The 16,464-nt window shown below is 40.9% G+C and overlaps 1 protein-coding gene across 1 annotated transcript; it reads right to left on the reverse strand.

Annotated features, from left to right (window-relative positions):
• Positions 1-2,895: 2,895 nt before the first annotated feature.
• LOC133171230 (transmembrane protein 238-like) lies at positions 2,896-4,968 on the reverse strand. Its single transcript, XM_061304399.1, has 2 exons — positions 4,268-4,968; positions 2,896-3,145 (listed from the first exon to the last, which is right to left on the reverse strand). Exons 1-2 carry the CDS (start codon positions 4,757-4,759, stop codon positions 3,131-3,133), a joined length of 507 nt encoding a protein of 168 aa, XP_061160383.1. The 5' UTR covers positions 4,760-4,968; the 3' UTR covers positions 2,896-3,130.
• Between the last annotated feature and the right edge of the window lie 11,496 nt (positions 4,969-16,464).

Raw genomic sequence — 16,464 nt, forward strand, 5'->3', positions numbered from 1 at the left:
AAAAAATAAGCATCTGGGCCAATCAGAAGCGGACAAACGGGCGGAAGTGCAGTGACGGACGTCCGTTTCAACCAATGACAAGCGAGTGTGTGTCGGCATTGCCGCAGTGTTTACCAATTGCAACCATAATAAAAAATAGCCGAAGCAATGCGTGGTAGGTTGCGTTGCACGCTGACACGCAGAGGAATGGAAAGATAGAAGACTCGGCACAGTGGATTGATGGATTGGATTGGATTGGAAACGATTTTGAGCGCTTTTATTTTTTTTTATTTTTTTTTTTACTTCAGTAAACGAGCTGAATTAGGGTCTTTTTAAAATAAAATACTAAAAATAAAAATAAAATCGAACGTTCCGTTTGGAATCCAACTGACTCCAATTCCCCTCTGAGTTCCTACCGGGATTTCCTTGCAGTTGTTTAGTTTACAAAACGCAACCCACTACGTAACCATACCGACCAACAATGTGTGTTTGTACGTGTGCGTGGAGGTCGCGCGTCTACACACAATCACGCACACTGCTTGTTTATTTATTCGGGACAGTGATATCGATCGATAGCCGATAAATATGTGCACATCGACCGCACTTATGCACGAAGCCGCGTTGCAACGTGAAAACATAGGCACGTGTTTAGCGTGGATGACGTCATCAGGCCTGTCTGTCTTCCATTCAGAAGAATAGTATTTCTAACGTATCGAAATTATTTACAAACGTCGGCTGGAGCTGGAATAAAACTAAAATAAAACGATTATCATCACTATTATTATTACTATCATAATAATCATTATGATAATAATTATAGTTTTATTATTATGATTATGAAATAGGGTACGCCTAGACCTTTTGTAACCGAGGTCAGGCAAAATAACAGTAAATCCGTTTTGGTTATACTGCACTGCTCTAAGTGGAGTGAAATGTTATGGCAGAGCTGCCCCCTGCTGGCCTTTTATAGTAAGCAACAACGTCTGAGCGGCTACATTTTCTAAGCAGTATTTTGCAATTTTTACATCGATCTACTCATGCAATGCCCGATTTTTGTTTCTGCAAAATGCCCAATGACAGACTATTATGAGGGACCGTAAAGACAATAGTGGATTTCTGCATAAACTGATAATAAAACGTGACAATTGATCCAATTACCTTTGGAGGTGTTTATTTTAATCCACATTTAATTTGTTAAACTGTTCTCATGGAAAGATTTCTTTAAAGTACAATACCATTACTTTTGTATATGTACAGTAAACCGAATGTCCATGGCGGTTTGTTATGCACATTGTTTTGAGTTCACATTTTTCCATCCTAGGAAAATAAAGATTTCAAAACAAAAATATGGGTGTACATGCAGGTTATGTTTTTGTTTTCAAGAATGAAAGGAAAAGGAAACTAAAAGATTTATCAACATATATTCCCCCCAATTATTTTCCTTCTACTGTCAAATCACAAGGAAAAAAGCGGCACAGCCGGTAGACGTGATGGACGTGCCACCTCAAATCCAATCATTGTCACTAAGGTGTCAAGTCAAACGGTGTCATGTTCACCTGACCCACACTGGAGTGTGTTTGTGTGTATTGTTGGGACAGCAGTCTGGAATGACACATGAGGTGTGAGTCGGAAATTTAAAGCCATGGAGGCCGACTGCCAGCAACTTTGTGACACCTTTGACATCCTTGTTGGCTCATTCATTGAGTGCTATGAATTAATAATATACAGTTGACATGATGTGAGGCAGAGCAGTTTATGAAGGGCATAAAAGGAAAACGAGAATTTTACGAGTGTGGAGTTTGTATTTGTTTGCCAACCATACATTGAGTAGAGTTGGTGCCGTTGCACTGAGAGATTATTTCCGTTTAAATATAAGCCACATTGTCAACAGGGTGTGACGACTACAGAATGGAAAGCGCCTGTCGCGCATATTTCAACAAAGTGTGGTGCCCCAAAAAAAAAGAAGCGCTTGTCTAAACTTTGGACTTTGCATTTTATGCCTTTATAATCATTGATATCATTTGGCTCCATATAGACATCCGTTTCTGTAAAACAAGAACACACCTCGCTCCACTGATGAATGGACCCAGTTTGACTGGTTTCTTTTCAATTGGTTGAGCGACCATTACTCAGATTTCACAACATTTAAAAAAAAAAAAAAAAAATCCCCGCAGAGTCAACACAGTGAGCTGGAAATCAATAGAGAATAAATTAATTGAAGTGATTCAGCAATAATGATCTCCTTAGGAAAAAAAAAACAAGACAGCTTCTGCATAAGGAAGTCAAGGCAAGTTTTGGATTTAAAATTCAGCTTCGGTTTCACTATCTGGTCCAGGTAGCCTGAAACTACTTCTCATGCAGGAAGGAGTTCCTCCATCGGCACCATCAGGTTCCCAAGATACCAGAAAATCCAGAAGATCAGGCTGATGAAAAGGACAAGGGCTCCGGAAAAAGAGGATGAAACCTGCCACATCCAGGAAGAGAGCCACAAAGAAAAATAGCAAGCAGCAGCCAAGATAAGCGATGTAATTCATTCTCAAGAAATGGACTACGCTTTGCGCATGAACAAATCTCACCGCTTTTCTGGTCGACCTTTCCCACTCCTGGAAAGATTCTTTTCTATACCTTCGGCTTCTTGCTTAATGATGATTAGATGAGCATTCTTAGACGTTCATCAACATTCCTGTCTTATCTCCGACCTACGGAAAACTTTTTATGCAGTTTAACAGTTATGATACTTTTTTTTTTTTTTTAAGGAAACATCTTACAAAAGATGAGCTGTACGTTTCCAAGATGCATTTTGTATTCAGGGACAACAACAAAAGGGTGCACAAAATGGATGTGAAAACTGCTCCTTCAACCACACGATGTAATCTCGGATCTTTTTTTTTCTCGTCCCAAACACCACAACAAACGAACAGCTTAGAAAACTTTATTCTTTGAAAAGTATTTGACAGTTCCTATTTACAAAAATTGTCATATAAAAAAAAAAATATATGAATTTGCTATTTACATATGAAAGACTTTCCTCCGTGCGCAGCCCGTTTTCGTTGAGCCGAGCTTGTCCCTGATTAAGAAATCTTTAAAAATAAATAATAAAAGAAAAAAAGGTGACGCTCAAGGTTTTCAGTCCTTTTTTGAAAAGCAGCATTCACGGGAATCCAACCTGTGACAAAAAGGAAAAGTATTGAACATCAAGTTTGCTTACTCTGAGTGACGGACAACTGGATCAGGACTTTTGGCACTGAACGATATTTATGCAAAGTGACACTCACAGGCTTACACCTTAATCCACACAATGGACATCAAAATGAAGTACGGGACATTGCTTGTCCTGGTGACATGTTTGGGATTTTAATCCCCCCCCCCCTCCCAGTAAAATTAAACTGTAAAATCTATTTCAACTATTTATTTTGAGGTATCTTAGAAATCATGCTAAAATGATTTGTCATGAGTCAAGCTCTGCAGGAAAATTATTCACAGTGGACAAAATAGCAAAATGAAGAATTTTCATAAATAACCCACCACCCAAAAAATAAAAAATGGCAGTCAGAGTGCAGTGTTTGTTCATCTGACATTTCACACAGTACATATCTCATATAACTTGGCTAAGGCACATCCAAATTTACTAACTAGAACTAGTGCGTGGTATGGATGTGCTTCAAGCATAATTATGAGAAGGAGGCCTTATGCATCTTCTTCCCCGTCTCCCCTACCACCATTTGTCAAGTCGAGTGGATCAATAAAAAACCCTGAGCTCCATTAAAATGCAAATGCGCCATTTGGGCCAAAAGCTGTCTGTCTTTCCACCTGTTGGCCCAAATAAAACAGAACAATCAAGGTGAGCAGAACCAATATATAAATGTATATTCATGTCCACAGGTCTCCACTTTCATGTATGTTTTTAAAGACATGCCTGAAAAGAATGCAACATGGTTGATAGTGTCACAATACAAAGTGGGTTAGTGTACCGCGTTTGGTCCGGGAAGTTTACGTAAGTGCTGAAGATAAACACCGCAGTAAAAAGATCAGAATCTTGATCTTCCATGGTCATAGTTTTTTTTTTTTTTTTTTTAAAACAAGTGAATAATTTGCACGCTACCACTGTTCGGACCCACTGGCGAAAATAAATTCTAGCCGCCCGACTCGCTTTCATTTTTTAAACCAAGTATTGGAACACGCACACCAAATAATTTGCAAGTGTAAAATGCATAGAAAATTCCCCGCTTGCAAAATAATCAGCAAAGTCGCACATGCTGAATGACAATAGAGAAAACTTTCTACACACCTTTTCGTGCAGATTCACGTCAGAGTTCTTCAGCACACCCAACTCGACGTTTTTCCTCTCGGGGTTGCGCTCAGTCTCCTCAGCAAAGCCCTTATTGACGTGACCATTTGTCACATCCCAACTAATCCGAGTGGGCTCATCACGAGGAGCTTCTCCGTTCATCTCTTTCGCAAAACTGCTTTTTCCATCCAGAGACTTGATGGCGCTTCTGGAGATCCTCTCAGACAGCTTCCTCGCCCAATGCGTAAAAGTGAGGTCCAGGGAACTTCTCCTGTGATCCAGTCGCACGTTGCCAGTGTACCACAAAACCCACCACACCAAACTGAAGAAAATCACAAGCGAGCCGGTGTAGATGAGAAAATCCCCATAGCGGCGTCCGTCCACCTTGAGATCGCCAAAAATCCCCACCAGGATGACAATCAGACCGGCAGCATCAAAAATGATGGCGAGGAAGAAGACCGGCGCGCAGTTGCCCACGCAAGTGGGAGCCATAACGGCGGAGGGCCAGATGCGGGGCCCGTGGAACGAGACTCAACTCTTCAAGCGGTTTTGCAGGAGGCACATGGAGGCTCTTTCACACCTGCTCAGTTTACCTGAGCGCAAGCCCCGCCTTATTTCTGACGTCATTCTAAGCCGCTAGTGCTGCGTTCAGGGACATTCTGGGAAAGAACTTTTGCAGCAATCAATAAATGTGCTGTCAATTTAGAAATAATATTTTCATATCGTACCCGATTTGTCATTTAAAAAAACATTAGAATAATGCAGAGATTTTTTTTGCCACTTTCCAAGTACCGTATTTTCCGCCCTATAAGGCGCACCTAAAAACCTAAAATTTTCTCAAAAACCAACAGTGCGCCTTATAGTCCGGTGCGCCTTATATATGGACCAAATTCCTAAATTCAAACTGGCCCGAAGTATTGTGTCATGAAATCAATCATAAGTGGCCCGCTGAAGACTATGAATCATGACTCAAAAAGACTATGGATCATTATTTTATGATTGTAAAGTAATTTGTTCCATCTGAAGTTGAAATAAAAAAGATAAAATGGAGACTGGTTTGATTTGGATTCAAAATCTGACATGATGCATTAATGGTGCGCCTTATAGTCCGGTGCGCCTTATATAAGGATAAAGTTTTAAAATGGGCCATTCATTGAAGGTGCGCCTTATAGTCCGGTGCGCCTTATAGGCCGGAAAATACGGTAGTATTCATCCATGTCTTTCCCAGTGTTGCAAAGGTTTTCATCTCGCTTTGACCCATTGGCATTTTCCGCAAAGGTTAAGAAAAGGTGCCATAAAGGTTAGGAGATTTGACTTTCTACATTTCCCATGTGGTCTGGTAATGCTTCAAGATTTCCCTGGTAGAGCTGGACCAAGTGGCTGGCTGGGGAGATGGATGTCTTGACTTCTCTGCTTAGACGGCTGACCTTGGATCAAATAGATGGATGGACTGATTCAGAATATAGGAAATCGTTCACGTCAAATTTTTAAAACGTACATTTTAAAATGCATATTATACAAGAGGCAGTGTGTCGTTGTCCGAATTAAAATAACTTTTCAATTAAAATGAACTCAGTCAGACCTCAATAAGTCAGAAGATAGAACAACGAGTAAGTCATCATCAAGGTGATAAGTCCAATTTATGATTCATAAAAGGGCCCTCTCCATAAATATCCCGAAGTTGTCTTTTGCTGTCTTCTTTGTTATTCAGACTCTCAATTTCCACCCCTATGTTGAATCCAAAACTCAACACACCCGCCGTTAGTGTAAGCCTCGATGATCACGAAACTAGGACGTGTTATCCGAGGTGGAAAACAATGCCTGGGCTGACCTGTTTTTCAAGAAATATTCAAATTGTATGACATTCATTTGGATTCTTTTCCTGCAAAAAGACTTCTGTGCTTTATATGTCATATATCTTCAAATAAGGAAATATGTTCTTTATAAAGGCACACCACCATTTATTTGGGCAGCAGAAATATTAGTTTTTTAAAAAATCAACAGTTTCATACTTATTCAACTCTGTGGTTAACTGCAAGACGCATCATCCTACAGTTTCCAATGATGTCCTTCATGCTTCAAATCGATTTTTGCGCTAAGAGAACTCCCATCCACGCAAAACAACGACAAAAAGGTCAAGATTTGAATGTAATTGCTTTCCACATCATTTTGGATGCATTCTTCCTCTCCCCGTGTATTCTCATATCATGGCTAGAGGGCGCCAGTAATCTTTAAAAAAAAAATACAAAACATGCTTGTTGCAGGAAGCACAAGCCTTGTTTGAAGCATCTTCTTTATTAGTAGTATACAATCAAAAGCAAAATGGGAACTCTATCTCTATAAACATCCACCACAAAATACATCATCAAATAATGCAACAATAACTTTAGCTAGCAAGAACAAATCATTTGATGATGGATTGCGGTGATTAACGTTCTAATTCTGCGATAACAACCCGCAGCCCAGATTTTTATCTGATCGACCTTCTACAGACAGAGCCAGTATATTGTGGGGGGGGAAATATGATTTGCTGCTTCCCATAAAGTCCTCACTAACTTATAAGAAACTTCTTCTACTCTTCCGAGACTGTATAAGGCTGATGATATTAAAAAGAAAAAAAAAAAAGAAGCTTCCTCAGCCCTCCTTAAAATGACAAAAGATAAATTACACTTTAATTTTCCTGCTTTGGGACACTCAGTGTATATTTAGGTTATATCTTTCCTACCCATATAACTCCATATCATCATTATAAAATGTCTGCTTTATTACACATCAAATTGCATCCCATTCGTATACGATATGAAAAATATGCATTGTGGGATCACAAAGAACACGTTTGTCTCTGGGGATTGGATCAAAGTACGGAATCAATCAGAAATGGTACCCAAACAATTTGCCAGAAAAGGGCCCAATTGGAGAGTCAAGTCATCCTCGACAGCTTCTGCCGCTAAACGACTCGGAACTGTAAAAACAATCGAGGTAATTGAGGACGGAGATCAATAATATCTCGGGCCCTGTTCTCATTACAGCCATATCCAGACACCTCGGAAACGTATCGCTCAACGATGATGAATCTGAAGAGAAAAGCCGAGGAATAGTGAGATGGAAAGATTTGGACAAACCAGACCCCCTGTCTATCTCATCACCAACTCAAATCATTTGGCGCCAGGTGCTTTGGCTGCTTCACATTTCAAAAATGTCAGATGCGCTGCGCTTGGAAACGGGGGGGATCATTCCAGGGGGGGAGCCTGACGGCTCGCTCTGCCCTGATTTCCCCAAGGATTGGCATTCTCGACACGCATGAGCGTCGGTGAGTGTTTAAACAGTCAAGCCCCCAACCCAGCCTCCCTCCCTCCCAAACTGCAGCCATCTCCCTATTAAAGCCGCTTCTATCCTCCCACGCTTCATTTCAGTTCCCATTGCCTGCTCGTGATGGATAAAGGGACCGGCGCAACTTCCGAAAAGCCTTTAAGGAACTTGTCGGATAAGTCGTTCCATTAAATGTTTACCTCGTCTTATCCACAAGTCGTGATTCAATAAAACTCGGGTTTTAATTTTGAGATGTCACCTGGGGCAAAAAAACGGGTTCATGTTCAGCCAATAGCATTTGCCAGATGTTATCTGATGTTATTCCCTCCACGAGGTTTTAAAAAAATGAACTCATAAGTCATCTTAACTATCTCGAGTCGCACGGCTCATTCATTTCACACTGTTTGATGATGTACACAAGAAGCCAATATTAGTGCTACTCATGTAAATACCGTAATTTTCGGACTATAAGTCGCACCGGAGTATAAGTCGCACCACCCATAAAATGCCCAAACAAGTGAAAAAAAACATAGATATGTATATAAGTCGCTCCTGAGTATAAGTCGCCCCCCCACCCAAACTATGAAAAAACCCGCGACTTATAGTCCGAAAATTACGGTATGAACTTTATGAGATGAGTCGGGGGACTAAACGTTTTTATATATACCGATTATTAAGGACTATGGTGAGATAGAGAGAGAGAATTTGTGCGGGTTACTTCCTTCACTTTTTTGGTGAACGGAATAAGATAGAAACTTTTTTTTTTATTATTACAAAATGCTGATAAAGATTCATAGTGTGTTATCTATTCTGGGACAGGTGGGCAAAAAATTCCAGGGAAATTCAGAAAATACCAAAAAGGCCCGGCACCTGAGGGGATATTCCCCTCTAGCTCCGCCCACACCTGTAGTGACTAATCAGACTATTTTCTGTCCATCAAATGGAGTTCCCAGTCAGTCGCTCAACTTTGAGGAAGTTTAGTTTGGTAAATTTGCAGAGCAATCACATTGAGTGAGAAAACTGCAATCCCAATTCATCTTCTAGTAGCTTCATTACAAAGCCTAGTGGTTTTCTTGAAGCAAGACTCCAGGCTTTCTATTAAAGTGCAAGGTCTGCTCCCACCCCACGTTCTTGCTCACCAGAGGCAATGCAATGACTTTGACAGCTCAGCCGCTTGGCTGGGTATGTTCTTTCAAATTATGTCCACATACTTTTCCTACAGGAATTGTGGCTTCACTGGATCAGTACAAGTTTTATAAAGAGCCTTTCTTTTATTCCAAAAGCTGATATTCTGATCTTGAAAAATACGACGAATATGACTAAATCTAATCGAGTTTTCGGAATAGCGAGGCCCCAAATCCATCCGGATTTATTTAGTTTTTATGAAACGACCTTATTAACAGTGTTGAGTAAAAAAAATGTCTAATGAGACTATGATCCAAGTTGTAATGTGATACCTCTGGATTACTTTTGACAAAAACTGGTCTGGTACATCTATTTTGTACTCGTGGCCACAGATATTACTAGCATCATTTGTACCCTCAAAATATACAAACTACTGGACAAAAACTATGTTTTGGTACCACAGCTACTTCATATCTGCACATTGTATTATCTCCAAAAAACCCACCACAATTCATCCATGCCGGAGTTGTGTGCTTTTCCCCAAACTATCTTTTAGTTTTGAGGGCTTCTCTGTTGTCCTGAGAGATCTGCTCTCCAATTACAGTTTGGGCTAGCTTTGAGAGTTGTCATACGTGCTCCACTTGAGCAAGAATCACTCTGGGAAAGTAGTGAACGCTTATGAAATGCCATTTTCCTCTCGGAGTGGGTATTGTCTTCACCCTGGTCATTAAAATCAGACAGTGTGTGAAGGGCAGGGAGGGATGGAGGGAGGCTGGCTGAAAAGAGCGTCCTTTGGCCAAACTGTCCTCTGCAAGGTCATCGCAGTGATTGGCTCGTTTGCGAGGAGAGCGGGATTGTAGGAGATATCTACGCTTCGAGAATCTTCAGCCGTTAATATCCTAACAATGACAAAAATGGTGTGTGAGCACTTCCTGGTGACAGAGAGCAGATGGTTGTCACTCCTACTCACAAATTATTATTGCTATGAAAGTAGGTGTGATATGACATAACATATAAATGATGAAAGAGGTCAGCAATGCTATTGCGATAATTAGTTTCATGAAAGAAGTTCACTTTTATTTGTGAGTTGCTGCAGCTACATTGACCTTTATATTCCGTTTGAGCTTCGGACATGATCTTAATATCAATGTTCCAATTCTCTTTCCATAATAGCAACAAAATGGAAACAGCCAAGGGTGCCAAACTCAAACGTATTACTTTGGAGGAAAGCAGAACTGGAAAAAGTCATTGTTATGGTCGTGCATACGGATTCTTTTTGTCATCAAATCCATCCAAGAATTTGCGACCAAGCTTGTATTGATCCGACTATTGGGAAATTAAATGATGACACGGTACCTGGAGGATAGCTCAACAGGCTTGAGGGGGATCTGGCAAGCAAAGGTAATCTTGGCGAGTCAGAGATATCCTTTGGGTGCAAATAAACAATCTAATGAAGGTTATGTCACAATTATCTCGCTAGCTAACAAGCAAATGCAGTATAGTCCTCAAGATTATGCAAAAAAAAAAGAATAACCCCAATCCAAAACTTGATATGAGGAAGGTTCATCGCCTAATCACATGGAGAGTATCCAGTGGGGAATAATTGATTTCCGAGGAATTAACGAGACGTGACAATTTAGTTCCAAAGTGACATGCTCCGAGCTTTTCTGTAAGGCACTCATTTGAAAAATGAAATAGCTCTTTACATATAGGACCTGATTTATAGAGCCCATTTTGCCAAGACAATAAAGCCACTGCATCAGAATATCTCTCTCTCTATATATAAATCAGGCTTGTTCCAAGTCTCCACTATGTTCTATTCATTTGCGCTCCCCATTAGTAATCCAATTGAGCGCACGGGCTCCTACCATTGACATTAGATGATCATTTCTTAATTATATTAAGCCTTTCAACTCAAGCTATTGTTTGAAATTGTCCAGAAACATGGGCACAAAAGGAATGACACTTTGGGCTCAAGTCTGATGAAGGAGAAATCAACAGTTAACTGGGTTACTTTCTACGCAAGCATCCAATTGCTGCAGGCATTTCTCAGCAATCATGAGAAGAAGCTCAATGGGAGGGGGGGGACAACACGATAAGTCAATCTATATTCTTATCGTATTTTATTTGGATGTATTTATTATTTTATATTGAATTTTTTAAATGATTGATCTATTTTTATTTATTTATTTCAGTATTTTATATTTATTTCTATATTGTTACGCATAGGTTTTGGATTGAAGGGATTAAAAAAAAAGTTGACAAATTGATCACCAAGTAGGGCTGAAGCTCTCTACCAACTGAGATAAAAATCTATGGTGCTAACTGCTACTCAAGATAAGGAGGAACCTCATTTCCTAGCCCTTTCTTTCTCACAAAGCTGCCAGAGGCATCTATTTATTTCCCTCCATTCTTCTATTAGTCGGGTTTGCTTGCTTTTTTTTTTTCCTCTTTCCTTTCTCTCAACCACACACACTGATGCTCATGCATGCTGCAATCCTGGCATCATGGCTAACAAAATCAAAGTGCTCAAATGATAGTGAAAAGGATGCTATTAAACCATCGCTAAGGAATTCACCATCTGGCTATCACACTTTCCATGGCTAGATAAGCACACATTTTAGTTTAGCTGCTGCTGTCATTTTATGAGACATGATAGAATATCATTTTATTATTATATACTATATTATGTGTATTTTGCTCGCAACATTTTGCACGTAGCTCGCCTAGCGCTGATCAAAAGGTATCCTAAAAGCAAATGGAGTGTTTTAGTTGTTGCAAGCTTTTCACAGCCAAGCCATGTGGAGCTCTGCGTCTTTTCTTTCCCCTTCTTTGCCATGGCCACGGGCATAAATAAAGCCCAGCCCAGCCCAGGCGTGTTTTCTTTTGTGAAAAGCCCACCTTCTTTGTGGCCTCTCTCCAACACGAGCCGTATTATTATCTTCCCAAGCCACCCAAAATGCAATCTTGCCTTCTGTCACTTTGTTGCATCAGACACTTCAAGGTGAATGCATCAAAAAAAAAAAAAACCCTCTTCACTCTTGATTGAGTCTTCTTCCTCTGTCTGACAAACTTACGAAAGTTGGCTTGAAATATTGCATTGTGTACAATTTCGTATTAATGATAGTCTTTACAGTAAACACATAGAAACAGGGTTCCCCTTTTTATTTATTTTTTTCTTCTTCCCTGGCTGTACTCCCAGAAAACGATTGATTCGAGCTGCCCTGTCGACCGCTGAGATTTTACCGTGCGTCTGTTCTGCTCTCCAGGGATCAGATTAGACAAGAGCGGGGAAGATCTTAACGCATGGCGGTCTGCGTGACAGTGCATTTTGGATTTGAGGACTTCTCCATCTTTGATTGATCAATTGCAACACTTCTTCCTTCTCACTTTTTAAGGTCGACGAGAAGCAACACTAGATGGCGGTGTTTATTTCTGGAAGGAGCTGTAGAAATTCCGAGATGGATGTTTCAGAGCAATAAAGCTCCCATGCCTCATTAAATAAAAGCATACATTCTGTTAATATTTGAGTTTGAAGGCATATTGTATCTCAGATTGTTTTTTTTTCCATTCCTGCCTATTGGACACACAACACTTACTTCCACATAAACAAATATATCTGTCATGCCCATGGCAAACCCAGAAGACCAACAATGTTGGTGAGTCCGACTGAAACTATTCTGCACTTTTGACTTCACTTTAATTTGCACGGTCCCTTTAACTTCTCACAACTATTTCGGATTTAGAAGCTAGCATCCTACTAGCGGCATAAAACGCAACGTATTGACTTCTCCGTGTTGGAAGGCCGATTTGTGTATGACAGGTGAGTTGACATGGGTCCTGGGGAGACCTCATTACATTCCATCCATCCCTGTGTGAGACAGGGACCCTCGCCTCTTTGACACACACACACACCTGTCACTGCTGCCACTGAACACCCATTTGAGAGATTGTACAATGAAAGAGGGAAAAAAAGCCGCATCAGTCACACACTCCTCCCCTGGGTATGGTTGGAGTTGGCAAAAAGGAAATTGAGACTGAAATGCAAAAGTGTTACTACTTCAAATAAAGGCTGTTGTTTTATTTTACGCTAAATTGCGTGGCCCCCTCGGCCCCCTCTCTAGCGCCGCCACTGCATCACAACTGTTCACCCCCGTTTGCAGTCATCCTCCCCATCTCCAAGACCTTCCAGATGAGTTATATTCCTGCAAAAAAAAAATCCTCCAACTGCTCTACAAACAACAAAATAGACAGTGACGAACAACACTATTATTTATCATTTTATTTGCCCGCCAAACAAAACGATAAAGATGTTTTTTCTTATTTTTTTACAGCAATGTGTTGATTTTTTGGGGGGTAAATTCAAGATACTGCGACATTTTCACAATAGTGACCGTGTTTGTGACCTAAATCAATTTCTCAAGAATAATCCTAAAGGATCAACGAATAATACAATACTAAGACAAATAAAAAAAAAATTCAGGTTTAGACAATTGATCACGTGCTAAATTACAGGATCATCCAAAAGTGGTGTAACAAGTAGGTATTCAAATGGGGAGATTTTACAAGTGATACGTTATGAGCCTTGAAATTCTAAGTCGTGCTGTAAAATTTGGGAGGCGGCCATGATAAAAATCAACCATGTCAGGTACGGGGGACAGGGAGAGAAACCCAGTCAGAACTTCTAATCGTGTTGTAAAATTTGGGAGGCGGCCATGATAAAAATCAACCATGTCAGGTACGGGGGACAGGGAGAGAAACCCAGTCAGAGCCGCGGGCAGCCAGCCAGTTATCATGACAACACTGACACGACCACATATTTCACCTTTGCCATGTATGCTCTGGTGACTGACGTGGGTGCGCCATCTCATTCGGCAATGTCTGGCCTCGCATCAGATTCGCTTATGTGGGTGTCACCTCATTCAGAAATGAAGCGGCGTTCTCGTGCCCTCGCCGGATGGCTTATCAGCAGCCGTGCTGAGCTGAGCTATATGTATGAGTAATACATTTTAGAGAGGCAATGCAGCAAAGTGGCTGGAGGGAGCGGGGGTGGTCACGGTGCTGGTCCAATGAGGCGACGCTTAAGAGTCTCATCTTGTTGAACCTCAGGCGGCTGATTTTCTAAGTACAGAACCGCGGAGGAGGAGGAAAAAAAACAACAACTTTAAACTCAACTCTGATGATTCTGGGTGACCGGCTGAGTTCAGAGGTCAAAGGAAGAAAGATTTTATAATTGAGATATTTTTTTGGTGTATGCGTCATGGCGGAATTTTTTTTTACAAAAGTGAATAACATCACTTGATTAAATGAATACATTTAGAACATTTTCATAAATGCTTCACCACTTCAAAAGTTTTATAAAACAAACAAAATAAACCGAGCGCAGAGCAAAAGATAAAAATGACTTTCTTGGGCAATATTAATGCAACAAAAGGCCCACTTCAATCTTATTATTTTCCATCTTTCCATAAACGACGAGACGAACCACAAATTGGGACTGTGTCAACGATATTCTCGAGGACAAGGGGAGAGCAAGAGCATGAAAGAGGGAAGGGAAAGAAGCCAATTACAGACACTGATTTACTGCCATGCTGCTTTATAGATGGCTTAGCTTGCTGGTCAGGTTCCAGGTAATTCGGGGGATTGCATCCATTGCCATGTACTCCAGTTATCACGCCAATCCCATCTCCGAAAGCCCGCAGTGAGACCGGAATATTAATAAGCAGTCACGGTGCTCCAAGTCACAAGCCTGTAGGATCGAACATGATCCACAGTGACACCTCTTCTCCACTTGGAGGCCAATTTCATGTTTCCTCTTCTGCCGGTGACTGCGTCGAGCTGAAAACAAAGACGCCTCGTAGCAACTTCCTTTTTTATATCTCTGGTCTCAGATGTTTGGGGATGAAATGCTTTCAGACATACACTAGCACACTTCTGCCCATTGCGCTTTTGATTAATGTGCCGTGCAGTCTAATCATTCATGTGAGGGACGAAGGGAGGAAGGGATTTTTTTTTGGTCTAATTGTGAGGAGTGACGCTTGAGTGATCCATTTCTCTCCCTCACTTTCCAGATATGGAGGTTGCAAAACAAGACTATTTGTATTGTTCCATCTTGATCTTCCTCACATCTCCCTCCTTCAATCACAAGCTGGCAGCACAACGAAGCGACTATGGGATGGCTAATTCAATGCAAGCTATTATTCAGGAGGCATTGCCGTTTTATCAGCGGCGCCGCCGCAAAGGCATTTGGATGCATTGCCTTCACACGAGGAGAAAATTCCAACTTGCTCCGGTCTTGGCTTTCTCACTAATGTGATGCAATTGACACAATTATCTGCGGCTTCATGGAGGTAGAGGCAGAAAATCCCATTGGCCGTTGTCATTTAAAATGGGTTGAGCTGCATTCACGGTTCAAGCCGCTCTTGGGGTTACAAGCCTGATGGCGCCCAAAGATGACTAGACAGTCACATTTCTAATTCATACTAGTCAGTTCAAACAATCAAGCAAATAAAAGATGAAATTAAATCAGACATCATTGATGAGAGCTTTGCAGTGGACTACAATGTCAAATAGTAATCACTCCGCTGTGTTGTTATTGCTCAAGTTCCATCAAGCGGAAATACAACCACGCGGACAGAGTATCACAGTACCATCATGAAAGTCCGGGCTCAAAGTGAAAACAGAGTTAGCGTGAAGACATCAACCCTACTAAACTGCAGAATTTCACCAGTAATCCTCTTTCCACTTTAATTGAATCTATAGTTGGAGTTGTTGAGCCCCAGTGCAGACCCCACACAGAAGGGTGGCTCGCTCGCTCGCTCGCTCGCTCGCTCGCACAGTAGATCAAGCAGGCCGCTCCATTTGCAACGAGATTGTCTGCAGTGGCTTGATAACTGGATAAATCCTTTGAATCTATTTTCATGAATCTCTGATCCTCTTGCCGGGGATTCCGGTTAAGTACAAGCCACGCAAACATGTGCACTTCTTGCTACAGTCACCAGATTGGTGTAATCCTGGGATTGATGTGTTGCTGCTGTCCAGGGCGAAAGGGAATACGAGCAGAAAAAGTTAGGTTTGGAAGTAGCTGGTCAAATATTGGATAAGAGGATCAAAATGATTCGTGTGAAAAACAGTATACCGTAATTTTCGGACTATAAGTCGCACTGGAGGATAAGTCGCACCAGCCATAAAATGCCCAAAAAGTGAAAAAAACCCCACATATATATGTATATAAGTCACTCCTGAGTATAAGTCGCCCCCCCCCCCCCACCCAAACTATGAAAAGAAATGCGACTTATAGTCCGAAAATTACGGTACACATTCACATTCAATACAACTATTAAAAAGTCAAAGTCAGGTCAGTCAAAAAGGAGGTGATGGGACGATACGCCGGTTCGGAAACGTCTCCACAAAAGGCAGATCCACTTTTCATGATCAAATCTAAAACTGCTTTTCCACTACAACGTAAATGAACAAATTAGTTTGAGATATTTTAAAGAAGGCAAATGAAAATAATCCTCTCTCAGAAAAATGCTGGCTCAAATTTAAAAATGAAAAGGAAATCCTCGTTGCTACTCAAGATGGGAAAACAATGTTATTTGAAAAATTACAAAGCATTTAGTACTCTACAGGCTGTTTAGAAAGTCACAAACTACCCGCTGAGGGATGACTTTCTTTTTTTTTTTTGCCACTGTGAAACATACAAGTGATCAGATGAGTCACACAAAGACCCTTAGCAGCTTTATCAGAGTGGAGAAGCAACA

Source organism: Syngnathus typhle, linkage group LG18, assembly GCF_033458585.1.
Source record: "Syngnathus typhle isolate RoL2023-S1 ecotype Sweden linkage group LG18, RoL_Styp_1.0, whole genome shotgun sequence".
NCBI lineage: Eukaryota > Metazoa > Chordata > Actinopteri > Syngnathiformes > Syngnathidae > Syngnathus > Syngnathus typhle.